Genomic DNA, 20,624 nt, shown 5'->3' with positions numbered 1-20,624 from the left:
TTTTTATTACTTCTATGTAAGTACCTTGAGGAGAGATACCAGGGTTCCTTTTTTTTTATATTTCTGGATCCTAACACCATGGCAGGTACTTAACTGGAGTTTAAAGAATGCTAGAGTGAATGCATAAATGCATGAATGAAGAACTTTCTCTCAGGGCAGAGATTTTCTCCACTTTTCTTCATCCTAATACTTTACAGTTAACTCCAAATTCTTCAATAAAGCTCTACGTCACTAATATTGCCAAGTAGGTCAAGTGCTTTCTTTTATATCTGAAACCTATTCTACTTAATATCATACAACTTTACAGTGAGTGGTTTAATGTAAGTGAGTTTCATTTTCTCAGTTAAATTGCATGACCTTTGAGGGCAAGTACCATGTCCTATGCTCTATGTGTATTCATTGTCGGGCTTTCCATTCTACTGAACACAAAGTTGGACTCAGGGTTTGCTATAGTGAATCATATTAAAATAATTTTGGCCTCTTTCTAGGAAATTTGCTTGTGATTTTATTTGTGAGCTACTTTGGGTCCAAACTACACAGACCAAGGATAATTGGAATCGGTTGCCTCATTATGGGTATTGGAAGTATTATATGTGCCTTACCACATTTCTTCATGGGCTAGTAAGTATTAAACAGCTCTGCACCCTTAATTACCATTTACTTGTAAGTTAATAAAATTTTATTGTACCCTTTTAAATAAGCAGTCATCTTTTAGAAGAATACCCACTAGGTATGTATAGAAATAAAGTTTACTTTTTAATATAACAATTACTTGTTAATATTATTTTCATTAATAATAACTCTTCATTGTTATTTTCATTAATAATAACTCATTGTTATTATCATTATTATATAATGTAATAATAACTGCTTTATTCACCCAGCTTTGACTAAATCTGAAATATGAATAGCATTGGTTAAGTTATACAGTTTCATCAGAAATAAAAAAGATCTCTATGACTTTTTATAGTCATACTTTATAGAAGTATGAGATATATTTCATGTATTTGCCTATATATTTATTATTTTGTGTATTTAATAAACTTCCTCACTCAACCTACTGCAGTATCAATTTTTCCATTACCATATCCATTGAGCAAGTTCTTCCTAAGGTGACTGCCAAGTTAAAATCAGAGTCAAATACGAATGATAGAAAATCTAAAATAGGGATGGCTTATACAAAATAGAAGCTTATTTTTTACATAAAAAGTTAATAGCACTTTCTCAGGGTGTTAAGTTGCTACTTGTTTTTGTCGCATTGCTCTGTCTTGCATAGCCCCATCACGATGGCCCAGGTCCTGGCAACATTGTTCCAGGCCACAGGACGGGAGGAGGGGAGAATAAGCAGAAGAAACAGAACACGCACAGCTTGGGGCTTAGAGAATATTTTTGGAAGCATAACACTTGTACTGACTTCATGTTGCCCAGAACTTGATTACATTTTACACCATTCAGATACAAATACATGGGGAAAATAGACTTTATTCCAGCCCACCATGCTACTGGCTAAAAACTCCATCTTCTATTATAATGCAAGGAGGAGAGAATGGGTATTGAGAGACAATGAGCAGTTTCTGCTAAAATCCTTAACTACCCACTCATTGCCAAAGCCAATTGCCTTTGGTGATCATATTCCTTTTCTTTCCCCTATATTTGACCATCATAAGCACTTTTTTCTTCCTGGTACTTTTTCTGCTCTTTATTGTATTATTCTCTCTTGATTTATTTCCTATCTTTGTGTTTCCTCATCACGCTCACTCTTTTGTTCTGCTGCCCACACCATAATGTCAGTATCCCCTAAGTTCCCTCTTCAGTCTCCTTTGCTTTTCATTCCAGATGATCCATGTGGATTGTATGCATTAAATGCAGCTATCCCCTAAACCTGGTGACTTTTTCTTACACTCAAGATCTATATAATCAACCACCTCCTGGGCATCTCCAACTTCACATTCTACAAGCATTTCTCATCCATCTATTCAAAACCAAATTCATCCCCACACCAAAATCAGCTCACATCGTTCATATGCATTCTTTCAGTGATTCGTATGTAGCCACAAAGGAACTCAACCCAAAGGGCTTCATCCTAGGTGTTTTATTTATTTTAACACAGATGACCAGTGGTCAGCAAGCCGTGCTTATTCTCTCTTATCTGTCAAAGTTGTACCATCCTTTCGTCTCCATTGTCCCCAACCTGCTTGAGGCTTCTACCCTTTCTTGGTCTGGACATTTTGTCTCCAGTTTAAACTCTATTCTAACTCTACTCTAACTCATAGGGTATTATTCATTTTAAAACTCACATTTACTTATTTTACTCCTGTTTAAAACTCCCAATTTTCTAGAACAGTATTTGTCAAACTACAGATTCTGAAGCACTAGAGGACCAAAAAATTGATTCAGATTCATTATTGAAACCAATAATATGATAAGATCAAATAGAATAAAATAGAACAGAAGAATATACAATATGGATAAAAACAGATATTGCTCTGTGAAACTTTTGTTTTGGTTGTGCGTGTACTTGTGAGCGTGTATGTGTATGTACAGGTATATATTGTGATTGTGACAGAAAATGTATTTTGTACTGTTGGTCACAGTCAAAAATATTGAATGCCTCTCACCTGTGCATTAATGTCTATTATAAATCCATTTTCATACACAGGTTGCTCATTGATGTGATCCTCGACGCTCTTCCTAGTTTCATTTCACACTGCTCCCTGTGGCTGAATGCCACATTCCGGGCCTGCAGTTTTCCAAATGTGTCCTCACATGTCATACCTTGGTACATGGTGTTTCTTGCAATCTTGAATACTTTTTAATGTTGTTGTCTGCCTATTAAACTCTTATCTATATTCAAGATTCATCTCACATGTCATCCTCACTGGGAAGTCTTCTCGAATCTACTTACTCCATGACCTCAAGGGAAGATGATTATCCCCCTTTTACTTTGTAACCATGCAGGACCCAGTGTGTAACATTTATCATATCTTTGATCATATATAATGTTCATCTTAGTGTAAAATTCCCTAAGTACAAAGACTCTTTTATTTCTAGTTTTTTGGAGCTGAGTATAATGTTTGGCACACCGCAAGCTGCCCTTGGCGCTCATGAGGTATATCAACATTTGACCCCATTCCATTGCTGTGGTTCGTAAGGTCTTCCTCACCAAATGAAAACAGACTAGAACTTTGTAAGCTAAGTTTTGAAGAGCCAGGCTTATGATAGTGTATGTGTGCACATATGTGTCCATGAACAAAAACTTTAGACAGATTATTGATAGAAAATACAGATGAATTAGTGTGCATTATAGATTGATTCGAAAAACACTACCCTAAAGTTTATTAAATGTTATAAAATGTATCAGATAGATTACATTGTGACTATCTTTGAAGATGGTTCAGAGAGACAGGAGATACAGTTAGCAAGTTTTTTTTCTAAGCATAAAACCAAGATATCTGTATCTCAGTGAGACTGCAAGCACTCCTAGGATGGAGGTGCAGTAACGTGCACCGTTGCTGGCCTGGGCAGCAGTGACTGATGTTTCTCACCGAACACTCCAGTCTCACTTTTCCCCATCACCTAAAATACAGGCTGGGAAGTCGACAAAGAGGATTCTGATGATGTGTAGAGAGAATGGTGTATACAGAGGGGGAATTTTCTCTGTACTTCTGGGAAAAGTAAAAATACTCAGTAGCGAAACAAAATTTTAAATCTAGCGATGTTCTTACAGTTACAGGTATTCTAAAGACATCTATATTAATCCATCAGAGAATTCAACATCAGGCTTATTGACCTGTTTCACTAATCAAAGTGTGTTACTCAATAAAACATCACCTGGGATAGAGAGAAAAGGTAAGAATTGAATTGACACTAGTGAATATTAGTGTCACTAATAAATATTCTAAAATTTATCAACTTAATTACATCTGTAAAATTGATTAGCAAAATCAGTTTAAAACAAATAAGAAAAGCATTGCATTTTTACAGTAGTGTTAATATATATAAAGAGCTTTTAGAAATAATAAAAAGGAGCAAAATATTTTGGTAGGAAATTGGCAAAGAATATATACATTTAAAATAAAGATGGAAATGACATAAATATATAAAAATATATATATTTAACTACTGTTTATGAAAAATGGAAAATTGTTATACCAATTAAATATTTAGCCTGTTATAACACAAATGTATAATTATAAATTATAACATGTAAAATTAAAAATTTTAACACTAACTACAGATTCTTCTGCCTAATAGGAAAAGATTAAAAATAAAAATAAATAAGGTAGAGGAAAAAAGACACATTTATGTATTACTGGGAGTATATAAATTTCCAACTCTTTTTGGAGGTTTTCAATATAGTAAAGAACAAAATGATGAATTTCTACTTAAATCAACAGTTCTAACTTTTACTTATTTATCTTAAGAAAATAACCAGGATGTACAAGGATTGATCTATGATTATAGATATGGCATCCCTGTTTAACAGAATAAAGAAATTAGAAATGTTTTGTGAGTGAAAAGTAAGAAATTGACAAAATAAACTGTGAAACTTTTTTAGCACACTACTATGCTGTCATTAAAATGCTATGTGAAATAAGTCAGACAGAGAAAGACAATTCCCTTAGGATTTCACTTATATGTGGAACCTAAAGAACAAAATAAACCAACAAAATTGAAACAGGCACATAGATTCAGAGAACAGACTGACAGTTGCCAGAGGGGAGGAGGATTAGTGGTCTGGGGGAGAAAGGTGAAGGGATTGAAAAGTGAAGATTGGTGCCTACAAAACAGTCTTAGGAATGTAAAGTAGGGCATTGGGAAAATGGTCAGCAGTACTCTGGTAACTGTCTGCAGTGGCAGGCAGTTATGGGGGGGATCACCTTGTAAAGTATATGACTGTCTAACCACGATGTTGTACGCCTGAAACTAATACAAAGTAATATTGGATTTAAACTGTGATTGCAATAAATTCTCACACACAAGAATTCTTCATAACATGGGGAACATTGTCATAATATAGTGTTAAGTACTACAAAAGTAGATTATAATAAGAACTGGACATTTAACTGTATAATGAACACAAAGAATATTACACATATTTTTATTTGTACTAAAATGTGGAAGATATACAAGTATACAAACCTTAGAAGTGGCTCTCTGTGTGTGATTGGATTACAAATAAGTTTTACTTGTTTTTCTTTTGTGCTTTTCTGTATTTTCAAGTTTTGTAAAGTGAATATGAATCCCTTATAAATAGAAAAAATATTTTATTGGAATAATTAAGGGATTAATGTGATTGAGTTTCTAATAGAAATGCTAGAATTATTTATTAAATTAAAATCTTCTCTTATCTACAAAGGTTTGGAAAAGGAATCTGAGTCATATGCATGGTTACTTGTCCTAATGGGTAATATGCTTCGTGGAATTGGGGAAAGTCCCATACAGCCCTTGGGGATTTCTTACTTGGATGATTTTTCAAAAAAAGGAGATTCTTCTTTACATTTAGGTAATGTGCAAAAAATATTAGATTTTTGATTACCTGGCTCTACCCTTCAAATAATAGTGTTCCTTAATTCATTCTTTTTGTTTGTTTGTTTTTCAGAGGAGAAAGAAATGTTTATTATTTTTGTTTCTTCCCTGTTATCTATTGCTTCTACCCAATAGCCTAAATAGCAAAGTACAGGTATATAGAGTTTTTTTAAAAATTTATTTTAATTGGTGTTCAAGTAAGTTCTCCGTCTTCTTCTCCCATCCCAGCCCACCCTTCCAGTTCTCCCCACCTCGCTCCCATTTCCAGCCCCCCTAGTTTTTGTACATGTGTCTTCTATACTTGTTCCTGCAGACCCTTCCCCCTTTCCCCTGAAATTCCCTCCCCTCTCCCCTCTGGACGCTGTCAGCCTGTTCTCTATTTCAATGTCTTTGGTTATATTTTGCTTTTTTGTTTGTTTTGTTGTTTAGGTTTCTGTTAAAGGCGAGATTATATGGTATTTATCTTTCACCTCCTGGCTTCACTCAGCATAATGCTTTCCAGTTTCTTTATTTATTAAAAATTTTATTGTGTAATGTTACTTTAAAAAACACATCGAAAAGAACCATGTATTGTTAGCACATACTAAAATTGTTTTATATTATCTTCAGGTAGTTTATTTGCAATTACAATGATTGGTCCAATCCTCGGCCTAACACTGGGATCTCTCTTTGCTAGAATGTACGTGGATTTTGGATATGTAGATCTGAGTGAGTACAATCAAAACAAGGTATCATGGCAATGCTTTTCCTATACAGGACATCATTCTCCCAGATAACTGAATTAGCACTCCTTTGTGATAGTTTGTCAAAAGTTACAAGTAGGAAATAAATGTACGAATAACCAGAATAAAAATAAAGTTCAGCTCTTGTCTATACCAGACTTTTACCACTAAGTCTATAATAAGTCTAAACATTTTTTAACAAACTTGCTGAAGATTACTTTGTGCAAAATAATTGTCAACTAACTGGCACATTTCTCAAATGTGCTCTGTAATATCACTTCCCTGCATCTACCCTTGGAAAACCTTCTCTTCCTTTTCTCTTTGCATGGTTCTTAAAGTTTCTTCCAAAATGTAGCTCCTGCTCAGCAAAAACTTACTGTACATTCTTTAAAGAAACCACTCTTAACTAGTACAAAGTTAAGTGCCTCTGTTTTGGTCACCAAGAGCATGCCTGTATTGTAGGCCTCGTACAGTGAGCCATAAACATCTGTGCCTCACCTGCTATCTCTTTTAGAACATATCAAGATGATTCCTGACTTCACATATAATAAGTAATTCATGCTTGTGAATAAACATCTGATTTTCTGTCTCACCAGGACTTGAATAGATCTCCAATGAGTTCAAAGGGTTTATTTTCAAAATGGAGTAGACACCCCAGTAGGCCAACAATAACCACAAATTTGAAAGTGTTTTATAATATAAAGCTTAAGCAAGTACCTGTTGAAAAGTTTTGTATCTTCTATTTTGGACATGTAAATTAGAGTTCAGTTTCACATTCTGTACATTTCCGCTCCTTCACCTCCACGTTCATCATTGATTTTACCACAAAGAGTACAGAAATAAATTGTTAGAGTCTTTAGGTCAATGGTTGGGTAACTTCTTTCCATGATCAGAAATCACTCCTCACACAATACTTCAGAATCCCTGTTAATTCCATTTCTGCCACTGAATGTTTAGACCTTATTGTATCTTCTCTTATTCGGCCACGAGTACAATATAAACATGTGATAAAGTACACTTCGGCAAAATCCATTGCCTAGAGGAACCAAAGAGATAACATAAGTGAGTCAAGAGTTTCAGGTGTGGTAATTAACTGGGAAGAATTGGTGGTGGACTAATGGCTTTCCCCCACACACCAAAAAGCACAGGCCCTAATCAGCCGCAACCCATCCTTTTCATACAGAAATTTCGATCCAGCATTGACAAGATCTAGTGATTGGTTTTCAAGGAAAAGCAGATTCTTATGTATCATTTTTTTTAATTTTTAAGACAGGGTGTGAGCCATGGAAAACTTTTTGACTGCCTTGACCCATGTGGCTCAGTTGGTTAGGCATTGTCCTGTAAACCCAAAGGTTGCCGATGCGATTCCCACGCAGGGCACATCCCTGGGTTGTGGGTCAGTCCCCACAGCACATACAGTTGGATGCATTCAAGAGGCAATCGATTGATGTTCCTTTCTCACATTGATGTTTCTCTCCCTGTAGTTCTAAATCTAAGAGAAAAAAAAACATTTTGACATGCCCTGTTTAACTAGATTATGATTTCTAGTTCCTATACGTAGACCAGTGGTAGAACAGGGAAAATCTTATCAAAATGACATTTCATGAATAAATATTTAGCGTGTAGATGAAGTCACTGTTCCTACCAATCATGTTCTAAAATCTACCTGAGTTGCTGTTTATGAAACAATGTGATCAGTCTTATGAAACAATATGACCATGTAAATCAATCTTAAACTTTGATCTGACTAGCGTACTTGAAAGCTAGTCCAATAAAGAGAATGGATAATTTATTTTTAATTTGATTTTTTATTTTTCATCACCATTTATTCCCCCATCCACTCTTCTACATTTATTTCTATACAGTTTTAAATCAAGTCAATATTTTGCCATATCACTAAGTTTTCTGATAGATCAAAAAGTGGTGTCACCATCACTGTGCTTCAGACTTCTATGGTGTGTATGTTATACATGCATTGTGCTTTCTTATAACTTAGAATGTTTACTTTATGCTTCCTGAGATAGCTCATTTATACTTGTTTAAATATAATGTTTACTCATGCATGCCTTCAGGAAAAATATAATCTAAATAAAATAGTTAAATTATCCCTGAATTTTAGAGTGCAACAGTCCTGGTCATGTTTAAAACTCAGATTACATTTTGTGTATATCTTCACCAATATCATCTTTTGTGCTGCCAAAGAGTTGGAAATGCAGGTTCTTGTGTGAGGTGGGGGGGTGCTCTGATTGGCTTTGAGAATTTCTTGCAGACTTCTGTCAGTTTTGTCGTTGGTGCTTTCTTAGCCTCAGCAGATGGTGTAATAGTTTTCAGACAAGAGCAAGGGTTGTTATGCCTTCCATAATTGGTACCTCAATGGTTTGCAGGTTTAAAAGTTCAAAAATGGTTTTGTCCAGTTAATGTCATCAGAAAAGCCACCAAGTTCACACCAGCTCAGGCAATGACCTGACTGACTCCTGCACAAAAGCAATTATATGATATCATAAAGTTTTAAGCTTATCCTGATCTAAGAGATGACAACATGTGAAAAAAGAAAATAGTGTCTCAGAACTGATAAAATATAGTTGATTTGTTTCTGTGGAGGAAAACAATCATTATCACCCTTATTGTGCAGAATTATTGCATTTTAAAGTAATTTTTTTTACTGTCTTCTCCTAATTCTTTATTATAGGCAGTATAAGAATAACTCCCAAGGATTCTCGTTGGGTTGGTGCTTGGTGGCTTAGCTTCCTGTCTGCAGGACTATTTTGTATTATTACATCCATACCATTTTTTTTCTTGCCCAAAAATCTGGATAAGCCGCAAAAAGAAAGGAAAGGTTCGGCACCCTTGCTCAAAATAAATGAGGAGAAGAGTCAAATGACTAGTCCAGTTGACCATAGGAAAAATGTGACTGAGAATCTAACTGGTAAGTATTTCGTATTGATTGTCATTTGGAATTGTTAATCTCAGTGAAAGGGAGGAGTGTATATTCGAAAACAATTTCATGCTCAGATCATCCAGAGATAACCATTCTGCACTGAATTTAGCTGAACTATTTTTCTAAGATTCCTACTGAGAGATTAGCAAATGTTTTCTGAACACAAATCAACTCCTTGAAGAGGACTTGGTTTGTAGTCGTTAGCAGGGAGAAACCAACCAAAGATTTAAAATACCTGTTATTTATAAACCAAAGAGTATAAATTCATTTCAAAACAATACACTGTGAACCATGAGGGTTAAAAGGACTGTTGTATTTCATTCATTTTTTTCACTCATTTGTAAGTAGTACCAGGCACTGTACTATGCCTGGGTGATAGAATACTGCCTATTTTCCTAGAACTTACAATCCAGTGGGCTGTACCAAGAAGCATATAGACCATTGCAATATAGTCTTTAAGTGTTCTGGTAATGTTAGATACAAGAAATTCCAAGTGTCTGTAACTTGGGCAACTTAACTTTTCTTAGGTGGAGAGGTGGCATAGAGAGAAAGAAATAAGACGTTTCTCTCTAGATAATTAAAATAACCTGGTTTTTTCTTTGTAATCACATAGGGGAAAAAAAGTTTGCTTACTTTAAATACTTTTAGAAGCACCAGCAGTAGCTGAGATGCTTGCAGTCAGTCACGTGAATAATGATCCTCCACCATCTGACAGTGCCGTCTTGGTCAGACATAAGCCCTGAGGGCTAGTAGAGACCAGGTTAGGAGCCATCACCTGGAGAAAGACTCAGCAGCAGGCAGCAAGCAAGGTTGTGGAAACGAGGAGGTGTTAGTGCAACTTCACACTGCAGGGAAATGGTGGCATGTACAAACCACAGCAGAGCAGTGCCTAATCCCTCGACAACCTTTCTTTATGTTGAAGTGAATTAAATATTCTCAGGTATAGCCCAAGTTCTCCTTCTCCTAGTTTCTTATACTCACATGATTGTTCTATTCTCCTCCCCATTACTTTAATTCCAAACCAGTGGTGAGATGGAGCCGGCTTCTGTTGGCTTGTGAGAGGGGACTGTTCATTTCGTCTGCTACATTAGAAGCTTGAAATTGGCCATGTTGGGGGCGGGGGGGATTACCACCATTTATTACTGAGTAAACTGGGAAACACCACAAATCAGGCCTTGTTTTCCCAAGAGTCAGTGAAACATTTACCAGCACACCACTGAGTGAGAAGCTTCTGAAATTTAACATGTACACTAAAAATAGCATACCAAGAAAAATTTCATTTGGCCTATGCTGTTTCCACTGTACCAGCTCAAATCTGTGAAAAGTAGTGGATTGACTAAAACTGAAAAGAACATAATGGACTGTGATCCCCAAAAGAATGGAGAGGGTAATGAATATGCAAAAATAGGGCACATGTGAATATCAACTGTGTTTGTTAGATAGTGACAAGGAGAGTACAGAGGCCCTTGATTAAGTGCTGTTAAGAATGATAAAGTAACTAAAACCATTTAGTCGGAAAAAACAAAACTGCATTTGTTCTATATCTTTTTGAATAGAAATAATAGGACTAACTAGAAAGAAAGAAAGGAATATTTGAGTGCATTACAAAGACAATTTATAAATAAAATTAGTTAAGGATAAGAATCGGCCCAAAATGCAGCAAATTTCTTTCTGAGGACATTAGCTTAACGCTACTTGACTTGTTTATTGATCCAGTTATTGAGGATATATTGTGGATCACAATTGTGTGGAGGTTCAGAGCAGATGACTCCAAGTTCCCACCCACCTCAAAAAGCTGATGATCTGTCGAGCACTTCTCCTCCGTTGCTCTCGACCCAGCATCACCACTTACTCAGATCGCCTCACCCGTCAGGGGTCCTCCAGACTGTGGAACACCATGAGAAAAATGTAGCATGCTTTAGCCGAATAATTTTAAATATTATTTACTCCAGTTATAAATTTTCTTTTTCCTTCTTCTACACTGTGTGCCCTAACTCTCCTTTCTGCGTATAGCAGGTAAAACTGGTTTTAGTTGCCACTAGAAAGAAGGCTTGATTCTGACCACATCTAATGAAAACCTTTAGTGATCTGCAGAACAAGATCTTTCAAAGCCCATGCCATCTATCTCTCAAATAGTTAATAGTTATTGAGAAATCACTATTTCTGAGTATCTGGTTCAGTCCTTTCAGACTTCGCTACCTCACCTGTTTTTCTAAGTAGCTCCTTCCACTTTAACTCCCAGTAGAGCTGTTTGATTTACTAATCACAGACACAGACCACATAATCCTTCCATGGACAGAAGTTATGAATTTGTTACCCCTCTATTTGTGGGTGCAGGTGGTTGTACTATCATAATGTCAATTGAGACACATCATTATTCTCTGACTCTCCTGGCACCTTGAGGGAGGTGATGCATAACACTGCCAGCTGTCCCAAGGCAGTAGTTTTCCTGCAGAAAAGCTGTGCACCCCAAAACAAGGGACCTGTGTCCTGGCACTAAGTTGGTCTTCATGAGTTTTGAATCTTATTCTTCTTATTTCTGCATTATTCAATTTCTATTTAGTAATTCCCTTATTAAGTGCTAATAAAGAGACAGTTCATGTCTCATTAACTTTTGTTTCTTGAACACAAACATATTGCCTGGTCCCCAGCTGCAAAGCAAATACATGTTGAATGAATGAATAAATTAATTAGTCAAGTGTGTAGTTGTGTGGTACAGTAGCAAAAATAACCAAATACAATGTGAACAAAGCAAGTTGCAAACGGCACGTATACAGGACCTCATTAACATAAAAGGAATGAAGTACATATTAATGTATATATGGAAAAAACTGAAGGAATTGATACAAAATTATTGTTATGACTGCAGGTATTCTGACTTTCTGATGTCATGAATTTATATAATTTTAAATGTCATATAATGTATTTATACGATTGAGATATTAATATATATTTAAGATACATTCTATTTTTTTATATTTATGTTTTTATAGGTTTTTTCCAGTCTTTAAAGAGCATCCTTACCAATCCCTTGTATGTTTTGTATCTGTTGTTGTCATTGGTTCAAGCCAGCACCCATATTGCTATAGTTACTTATATCTTCAAATACTTAGAAGTACAATATGATAAGTCCGCATCTGAAAGTAACTTGGTGATTGGTAAGATACATTGTTCATATTTGCTTGGTAAATGATATACTAGTAATACAAGTAATTGAGTTGTGAGTGATATAGTGATGACAATTTCATATTTTAGTGAATATAACTTCAACTTATTCTTTTGCAAATCTTATCAAATTTGTCGACCTTGTGATATCATCATTGTTCTGAATTTGAAGTGGCACTTTATATTCTTTTTTGAACAAATTTTTGAAGAAAAAAATTGCATGTGAATGAAATAGTTAGACATGGTACCTGCATAACTGGGTCTTATCATTCAGTGCTGAGAACCAGAGACAAAGCCCTTTGTAATGTAGTTATTGTATTTTCATAACTGGTGGACTTTGAATCAGGACTCAGCTATTTACAAAAAAACAAAACAGTGATGTTTCCCAAAGAAAAACAATTTAAACATGTTATTGATGTCTACATAATTCAAAACTAGTATCATACTGTAGAGCAGTTCGTTTGTTGTTGTTTTCTTGCTACAGTATTCATTTACCACAACATAGTGGGGCTTGTTCATGGAGAAATGGACCAGCCTTCACATCATTCTTCCCCAAGACCCAGGGTAATATAGAATTCTTAAGAGCAGTGAATTACCTAATACAATGCCCAGAACATTGCAGAAACTTAATAAATATTTGATACATTAAATTGAATGTATCAAGTGGTATGTGAGTAGGTCACAAATAAATGAGAAAAGGATAATTATGTATGATGCTCATATTGAATTTAAGATAAAAGTTTGAACTGGAGGAGTAAAGTTTGACTGACAGTAGTTTTCCCAGCCTGAATTTTTTGTTAGAGCATCCTTCATCTTTAATAACTCTTGCAGTACAATGAAATGAAAACTTATAAGAGGGATCAATCACTTTTAGCATCGTATATAAGCCTGTATAAGCCTATATAAGCCCATCGTATATAGCATCTTTTCTTTCAAAATATATGTACGTGTTTGAATTAATAAAAAAGAGGTATTAACTCAAGTATTCAACTCTAAAGTACTGAGTAAATTTGGAGTGCTTTTAAGAATTAGGATTTTTTCATTTTGAGGCCATGTGAAGGATTTTAGATGATAGGACAAAAGTCTCGTGTGCAGGGAGCTGCTGTTTTGTCGATTTCCAGGATGAAATAGCACCTCATAGAAACCATCTGTTCAGATACACAGATATTCAGTCACTGACTTGCTTTGGGGGAAACCAAACCCTCGGCGTTGGCAGGGAGAAATTGTGTTTCTCTCTCCCACATGGTAGACTGGTTGCTTGCATCTCTCTGGGCCTGCCATTCTTAAGAAGTAATAAGATTATGATGAATTTGGTTGGTGTACACAGTGTTTCATACGGAAAGCCATTTCAGAATAGCTGTATACAATTACAATTTTTCTTTTATTTCTAGGAGCTATAACCCTTCCATGTCTTGCAAGTGGAATGTTTATAGGAGGATATATCATTAAAAAATTCAAATTTACCTTGCTTGGAATTGCCAAATTTTTATTTTGTCTCAATATTTTGACCTTCATACTATACCTACTTAATTTTGCCCTCTTCTGTGAAAACCAATCAGTTGCCGGTCTAACCTTGACCTATGATGGGTTTGTATATATCAATATATAGTTACGCAATGTATAAACTGTTGAATGTAAAAGACTGCAAGGGTAAAAAAATTTTTTAACTACATAGTTTTAACAATACAGAGCAATACAAAGCTTACATAGTTTGTAACAATAGTTATCATTTATGGGATGCTTACAATAAGTGATGTGTACTTTAATCCTGATTTTATAGATTAGAAGTACAAGGTTTAGAAGGGTACACAAATTACATGGCTAGCAATGTTAAGATTTTGACTAAAATATGTGGGTTTTTTTCTCCAAAATTCTTAGGCTTAATTATTATATTCTTTGATGTATTATGAAATGAATATAAATGACATTTTAAAAAATATTTTATTAATTTATCCCTAGAGGGGAAGGGAAGGAGAGAAGGAGAGAAATATTAATGTGTGGTTGCCACTTGTGAGTCCCCCACTGGGAACTGGCCTGCAACCCAGGCATGTGCCCTGACTGGGAATTGAACCACGATCATGTGGTTTGCAGGCCCACGCTCAATCCACTGAGCTATACCAGCCAGGGCGTAAATGACATTTTTTAAAGAAATTTATTTCCTCAAAATTCTTTTTTTAAGTCTTTTATTTTTTTTTTAAGATTTTTAATTTATTTATCTTTAGAGGGGGAAGGGAAGGAGAGAGGGGGAGAAATACCAATGTATGGTTGCCTCTCGTGAGTCCCCTGCCCGGAACTGGCCTGCAACCCAGGCATGTGCCCTGACTGGGAATCGAACTGCGATCCTTTGGTTCACAGGCCTACGCTCAATCCACTGAGCTACATCAGCCAGGGCTAAATGACATTTTCTAAAAGTGACTGAACTATCTATATCTACAGTTAATTTTGATGTTTAACAGTAATCTTTACAAGAAAACATTTTCTTACATTGTACTACTGAGTTCACCTTTTCTGCAAACAAATACTGCTCCTTCTGGCACTGTCCTTATTAATAGAATTGATAAATATCCTGTATATAAGTGCATATCAGAGTCTAGAAAGCCTTTCACTTTTATTATTATCAAGTGTTGTGAATTATCCTGACTACTACAATGTCTACCCCAAATCAAGGGCAAGATTTCTGTGCATATGTTTCATATTATAAATAGAGCCAACAGCTTAAGCTTAGGAAGGTTCATATTTGGGAAGGCTCCCATTCAAGTAACAAGCAAAGATCCTTGAATCACAGTTCAGTCACAAGGCTCTTTAACTGCTTATTGTGAGTTCTGAGCTTTTACACTCTAGATCTTACGAAGTGGCAATTTTAACTCGTCAAATATTCCCATATTTCCTTACCTAAGCATCATTGTGTTATTGGAGGCTTGCCAATCTAGTCTTGCATTATCTCCTGGCTTCCTCCTAATCCTGACTGCTATTATTTCTATACAGCATTACCTACTCTGCTGTTAAATCAAACTACAGAGTACCTAGAGCATTGAACTTTAGGGGTAAAAGAACTTTAGGATCATGCAGCCCAACCCTTTTATATTCTATTTTTTATTAGTTGAGAAACTACAACTTGTCTGAAGTTGAAACTACTCAGAGAAACTACAACTTGTCTGAAGTCTACAAATGCCTTCAGATGGCACTACCTCACATCATTGGTTCAGGGCAGACTTTATGTAGCCTTTAGCCAGTTCCCTAAAAACAAGTATAATAACTTGTGCCACCTGTTCAAAAGAAGGCAGCTACAGTTCTGTGGAATATTTTTCAATCAGTAAAATTCTACAAATACCTCCTTAAAAGTTAAGGAGATTTATCTGTTACATCAATGCCTGCATGGATTTCACAGTCTGAGAAGAGCAAATGCAGGATTAGTGTATTCAGCATCTGCGAGATGCTGGTCACTAAGGTGGATTCTGAAAGTATGACTTAGTGCAGAGACTCTCAGAAGAGAGTCTGTAGGGGTCCCTGAGAGCTTATCAGAGTGTCAACAAACTTGGAAGTATTTTTAAAATACCAACAGAGCATTCACTTTTTCATTCTCATTTTCTCATCAATGTATAGTGGCATTTTCTAAGCCTGTGAGATAGTCAATGAGGACACTAGTCTGCTGGATAACGAATGTGTGCTTGTATATTCTCGTGTACTAAAGTTTTCTTAGCATTACTTTCCAGTAGAGTATATATCAGCAGATACAACCCACTTGAACAAAAACTTTGAGGGTCCCCAAACTTTTGAGTGTGATGGGCTACGGAGAACAAAAACTTGGAAAACTGGCAAATTCATTTTTTTCCAAAAAAAAATGTCTATGACTTTGATGTCATTATATATGACTTACAAATGGCAGAACTGATTTTAGGAAGAGCAGTCACATCACCAAGATGTGAGAGAAGGAACATGAGCATGGCAGTTTCTGATTGCAGTGTCTAGACTGCCTCATTAACCATTGAGCTTAACCACTCCCAGTTGCATGTCCCCAGGTAGAGTTAGCCATTAGATGCTTTTTAGTAAAATTACTTATAATAGAATTTTGGAGTTTTAGAATCTACTCTTCTCTTTTTTCATGTAAATTAATTTCTCATTCAAAGATAATTGACCAGCCCTTAATTATTATCAAGACTTTTACCAAAAACAAAAAAAAATATTTAAAAAATTTATAAGCAGCCCTGGCTGGTGTAGCTCAGTGGATTGAGTGCAGGCCTGCAAACCAAAGGATCATGGTTCGATTCCCAGTCAGGGCACATGCCTAGGTTGCAGGCCAGTTCCCAGCAGGGGATGCACAAGAGGCAACCATACATTGATGTTTCTCTCCCTTTCTCCTTCCCTTCCCCTCTAAAGATAAATAAATAAAATCTTTAACAAATTTATAAGCAGAAAATTAATTATACAAAAGCTCTATTTTATAATTTTAGCAGTGTTTTAAGACTGTATTTTATAAATATAACCATGTTTTATAGTAAGTCATTATAAAGTATGTTGAAGTTTTATTTTAAAAATATATGCAATTTTTCTAGTTTCTTTCAATGGATGGTATTTTTCTTGATTCTTAAAAAAATTATCCTCAAGGATTCTGCTTTAAGCATCTTGACTTTTTTTTCCTATGTAGTGAAAATATAGATTATTAAATTCAAATTAGTTGAATAACATTCACAGACTTATGGGACTTCACAGCGAGCTAGGAGGAGCCTTTGTCCAATGCCACCGCCATGCTGCAGAGAAACTGAGTAATAGAAAATGAAGTGATGGAATCACAAAGACCTCTTGTATATGTCTTACCTAACCTCTTTGGTTTCTTTCATTATTTTACCTTATCTAGATCAAAAATCACGTCTGGGTAAAGATGGAGGGTGAAAAAGTTACTAAGCCCTATAAAATGTTGCCATTTTGGCATCATTGCTCATCCAATTTCCCTATTGAATTAAAGGACAACCTTTTCTCTTATTTCACCTTTCCTCACCTCCCCTCTCCCCTCTCTGCCCTCTTCTTACCTCTCTTCTTCTCCCCTTCCTCTCCTCTTCTTCTTTTTCCTTCCGCCTTACCCCCTCCTCCTCCTCTTCCTTCTCTCTCTTTCTCTCTCTCTCTTTTTGATATATGTGTATCATGATTTCCAGAAATAATCCAGTGGCATCTCACATAAATGTACCACTTTCTGATTGCAACTTAAACTGCAATTGTGATGAAAACCAGTGGGAACCAGTCTGTGGGAGCAATGGAATAACTTACATGTCACCTTGTCTAGCAGGGTGTAAATCTTCAAGTGGCAATAAAAAGCCTATGGTGAGTACTAGATTTTTTTCCCTCCTCTCCTTAATCAAAATCACAGATATTGATTTAACAATTACTTATCAAACTGTCTATGATTGTAGCTTCCATAAAAAGATAAACGAAAAAGATTTATAGTATTGTGTCCTTGTGATGGTTGTGATCTTGTATAAACAGATCCTCATATAAAATTCTGCTTGGGTTTTATAAAATTTATGTAGAAATAGAACAAAATTTGACTTGGGACACAGACCGGATTTTCTGTTGCTTGAATTTTTGTTGGAGGTTACTCGCATTTTTTTCCTCTTGAGTATATAACAGTATGACCTTTTAGAATTTAAATGCATTTAGGATATCTAAAAAGTTAGTGTGAGGGTGAGGGACCACAGGGGGAGGGTAGGGGTGTAAGGATCCAGCAAAAAGGAAAAAGGACTCATGGACATGGGCGACTGTGTGGAATTTGCGGGGGGGGGGGGGTAGGAGGGTAAAAGGGGACTAAATGGTATTGACAAGTATACAATAGAGATTAAATCAAACCCCTCAAAATGGATAATTACCGATGATCCTTTTTTCTTTGGTGAAATACTTAGGTTATTTTTATACCCATATTCACTTGGTGTTTAAATATATAGCATTTAAATCTTTTGCAGCAGTCAGTTTCTACAAATTACCATACACCACAAGATACTCTAGGAAAGAGTATGTAATGGATTAGTAAAGTTTATTGCTTCGTTGACTAGCATGGCTAGCTAAAGATGTCTCATCCTTGTTCTATGTGTCTAGTTATATTCTTGTAGAAATTACTTTTTTGAATAGCCGTAGTACTCACAGTGTTATAAATACTTAGAAATAAGAAACAACCCACCAAAATAAAAGTCAAAACCCTCATTTGATGAAAGGATATGATTTTAATTAAGTTGGAGGTACTTCATACCCTTCGGCAGTTAGGGGGAGTCCTGAGCCACCTCCTTGTCAACACTCCCTGCCTTTCCAGGAAAACTGCATGCAATTTTGCATGTAGGGCCTGACAAGTTTATCTCTAGCCTCACTACACTTTTGTTTTTCAAAGAAAGTAATCAAAGCTTTGTATTCACTTGACTGTCCAACTCTAGCCTTTCAATTTTCATTTCCCCAGAGTTGGCAATTCTACCCAAGAGAACTTGGTACTCTGCTAACCTATTGCATCTCGCATTTACTTTTACTTCTTCACTCAGAATATTTCCTTCCATGCAAATTATGGGTTTTCCCCTGTCTCTTGGGTCATTCCCAAGAGTTGGGGATCAAGTAGGGTTTTCTCTATTTTACCTCCAATCCACTGAATTTCTCACAAAGTAGGAGGGTCATTTCCTGGGCCCTTTTTTTCTAGAACCAACATTGGCAATATCAGCTATGATTATTGCCTTCTACCACAGCCTTCTGCCTTTGATTTTCAAACTTTTTTCACCCTTTTCTTGTCCATGGTTCTATTAGTCATATTACTGAAGGGTGCTGAAATTTTTTTAAAAAATAAAGCACCTAGATTTTTTAAAAATCGGACCATAAATTTGCACAAATGTGGCTCAAGGAGCATCTTTAAACCCCACATCACACTGAAAGTGCCCCATTTAATCTATGGTCTCACTTTGCCTATTAGTGGTGCCTGAGACATGCTGCTCGAATCCAGAGCTTGGGTTAGTAGGGTGACAATATCTTCTTAATATTGCCAATGACTGTACATTTTGAGACTACTGGGGAGTTGTTTTATCAAATCCTTAAACATAAATTATTCTTAACCATTCAAGATAAGATTCTTTACATATAAGTTTGGTTTTACTGGCCAATAATCTTGCTACATACAGGGTTTTTCCACATTGTTCCTTGTAAAAAACTAGAGCTTGGTTATCAGATAAGTATGGCTTCAAAGTCTCCCTCCATTTTCCTTTCAGGAATTAGCCTTTAGCACTAATAGGTTTAAACTTCCCTTAAACTTTAGCTTAGCTTAGACTCAGAAACAATTACTGAAGTTGCCTGTCTATATATACAGTGCCTGCCAAATTAAATCTCTGAAATCATTTGTTCCTAAGTTTTATCTTCCTGTCCTCAAACTATTAGGGTAATCTGTTAGGTTTACCTTCTCTGGTAATAATATCGTCTATCCTCTAATCTGTCATTATGCTCTTAAACTTGGTGTTGGCTGTCCAAGGTCTGGCCCATTTTTCCCTGGACCCCGTCCCATTCCAGTGGGTTGCTCTAGTCCCCAATTTTTGGTCCCTCCCAAATTACTATATTTTCTGGATTCCCTGGGTAATCCTTCCTCAGAGAATGTCCCTGATACTTAGTAGAGATTGTTAAAGAGAGTAAGTAGGTGTGTTGTGGATAGTAAAAGTGAATAGGAGGGAAATGGTAAAAGAATTTACATTAATGAGAAAATTATATACAGTTTCAGACATTCTTTTATTCTTTCTTAATTTTTAAAGCAGGCATGAGTTTAATGTTAATGGTAAATTTCATTTTGTTTTCTAGAAAGGAATCCAGTAAAGTATTTTGCCTTTCAACTATCGAGTAACTGTATTTTTAGACTATTTTCTTCATAAACTATAAATGTTTTAGCTTGAATGAATGAGACTTCTTAAATACAATGGACTATATTTATAAATCAGTCATATTGTAGAAACATATTCTGTAATATCTCAAAAACTGTTTTGTAGGAATTTTATAACTGTAGTTGTGTGGAAGCAACTGGTTTCCAGAACAAAAACATCTCAGTAAAACTGGGTGTATGCCCAAGAGATGATCAGTGTACACGGAAATTTTATATTTACAATGTAGTGCAGATCCTGAGTTTTTTTACCTCATCGTTGGGAGCTGCCTCAAGCATCATGCTGGTTTTTAAGTGAGTATCACTTTTTATAAGCTTTTTTTATGTACATGAGACTATAAGCACACCCAACAACATACATTTTTTCCACAATATATTTGGAACCCAAATG

The 20,624-nt window shown here is 35.6% G+C and overlaps 1 protein-coding gene and 1 long non-coding RNA gene across 4 annotated transcripts in view; one reads left to right on the top strand and one right to left on the bottom strand.

The window, feature by feature from the left end:
- LOC118978343 (solute carrier organic anion transporter family member 1B3-like) overlaps positions 1-20,624 on the top strand; it is a 43,734-nt gene that overhangs the window by 15,429 nt on the left and 7,681 nt on the right. For 2 of the 3 annotated variants that reach the window (XM_037033767.1, XM_037033768.1), the window contains exons 4-12: positions 489-621; positions 3,728-3,849; positions 5,360-5,506; positions 6,139-6,237; positions 8,941-9,177; positions 12,183-12,347; positions 13,746-13,941; positions 17,505-17,670; positions 20,343-20,527. In XM_037033767.1, coding sequence (XP_036889662.1) covers positions 489-621; positions 3,728-3,849; positions 5,360-5,506; positions 6,139-6,237; positions 8,941-9,177; positions 12,183-12,347; positions 13,746-13,941; positions 17,505-17,670; positions 20,343-20,527 — 1,450 coding nt within the window. The remainder of the gene's footprint in view (positions 1-488; positions 622-3,727; positions 3,850-5,359; positions 5,507-6,138; positions 6,238-8,940; positions 9,178-12,182; positions 12,348-13,745; positions 13,942-17,504; positions 17,671-20,342; positions 20,528-20,624) is intronic. The other variant, XM_037033769.1, reaches the window with a different exon arrangement.
- LOC118978344 (uncharacterized) lies at positions 13,898-14,166 on the bottom strand. The gene is made up of 2 exons (XR_005064697.1): positions 14,052-14,166; positions 13,898-14,021 (listed from the first exon to the last, which is right to left on the bottom strand). It is a non-coding gene; the product is annotated as an uncharacterized LOC118978344 (long non-coding RNA).

This window comes from Sturnira hondurensis, unplaced genomic scaffold, assembly GCF_014824575.4.
Source record: "Sturnira hondurensis isolate 20B ecotype Veracruz unplaced genomic scaffold, ASM1482457v3 Scaffold0021795, whole genome shotgun sequence".
Taxonomy (NCBI): domain Eukaryota; kingdom Metazoa; phylum Chordata; class Mammalia; order Chiroptera; family Phyllostomidae; genus Sturnira; species Sturnira hondurensis.
Note: the sequence above shows the minus strand (reverse complement) of the source record. Positions and strands in the feature narration are given on the sequence as shown.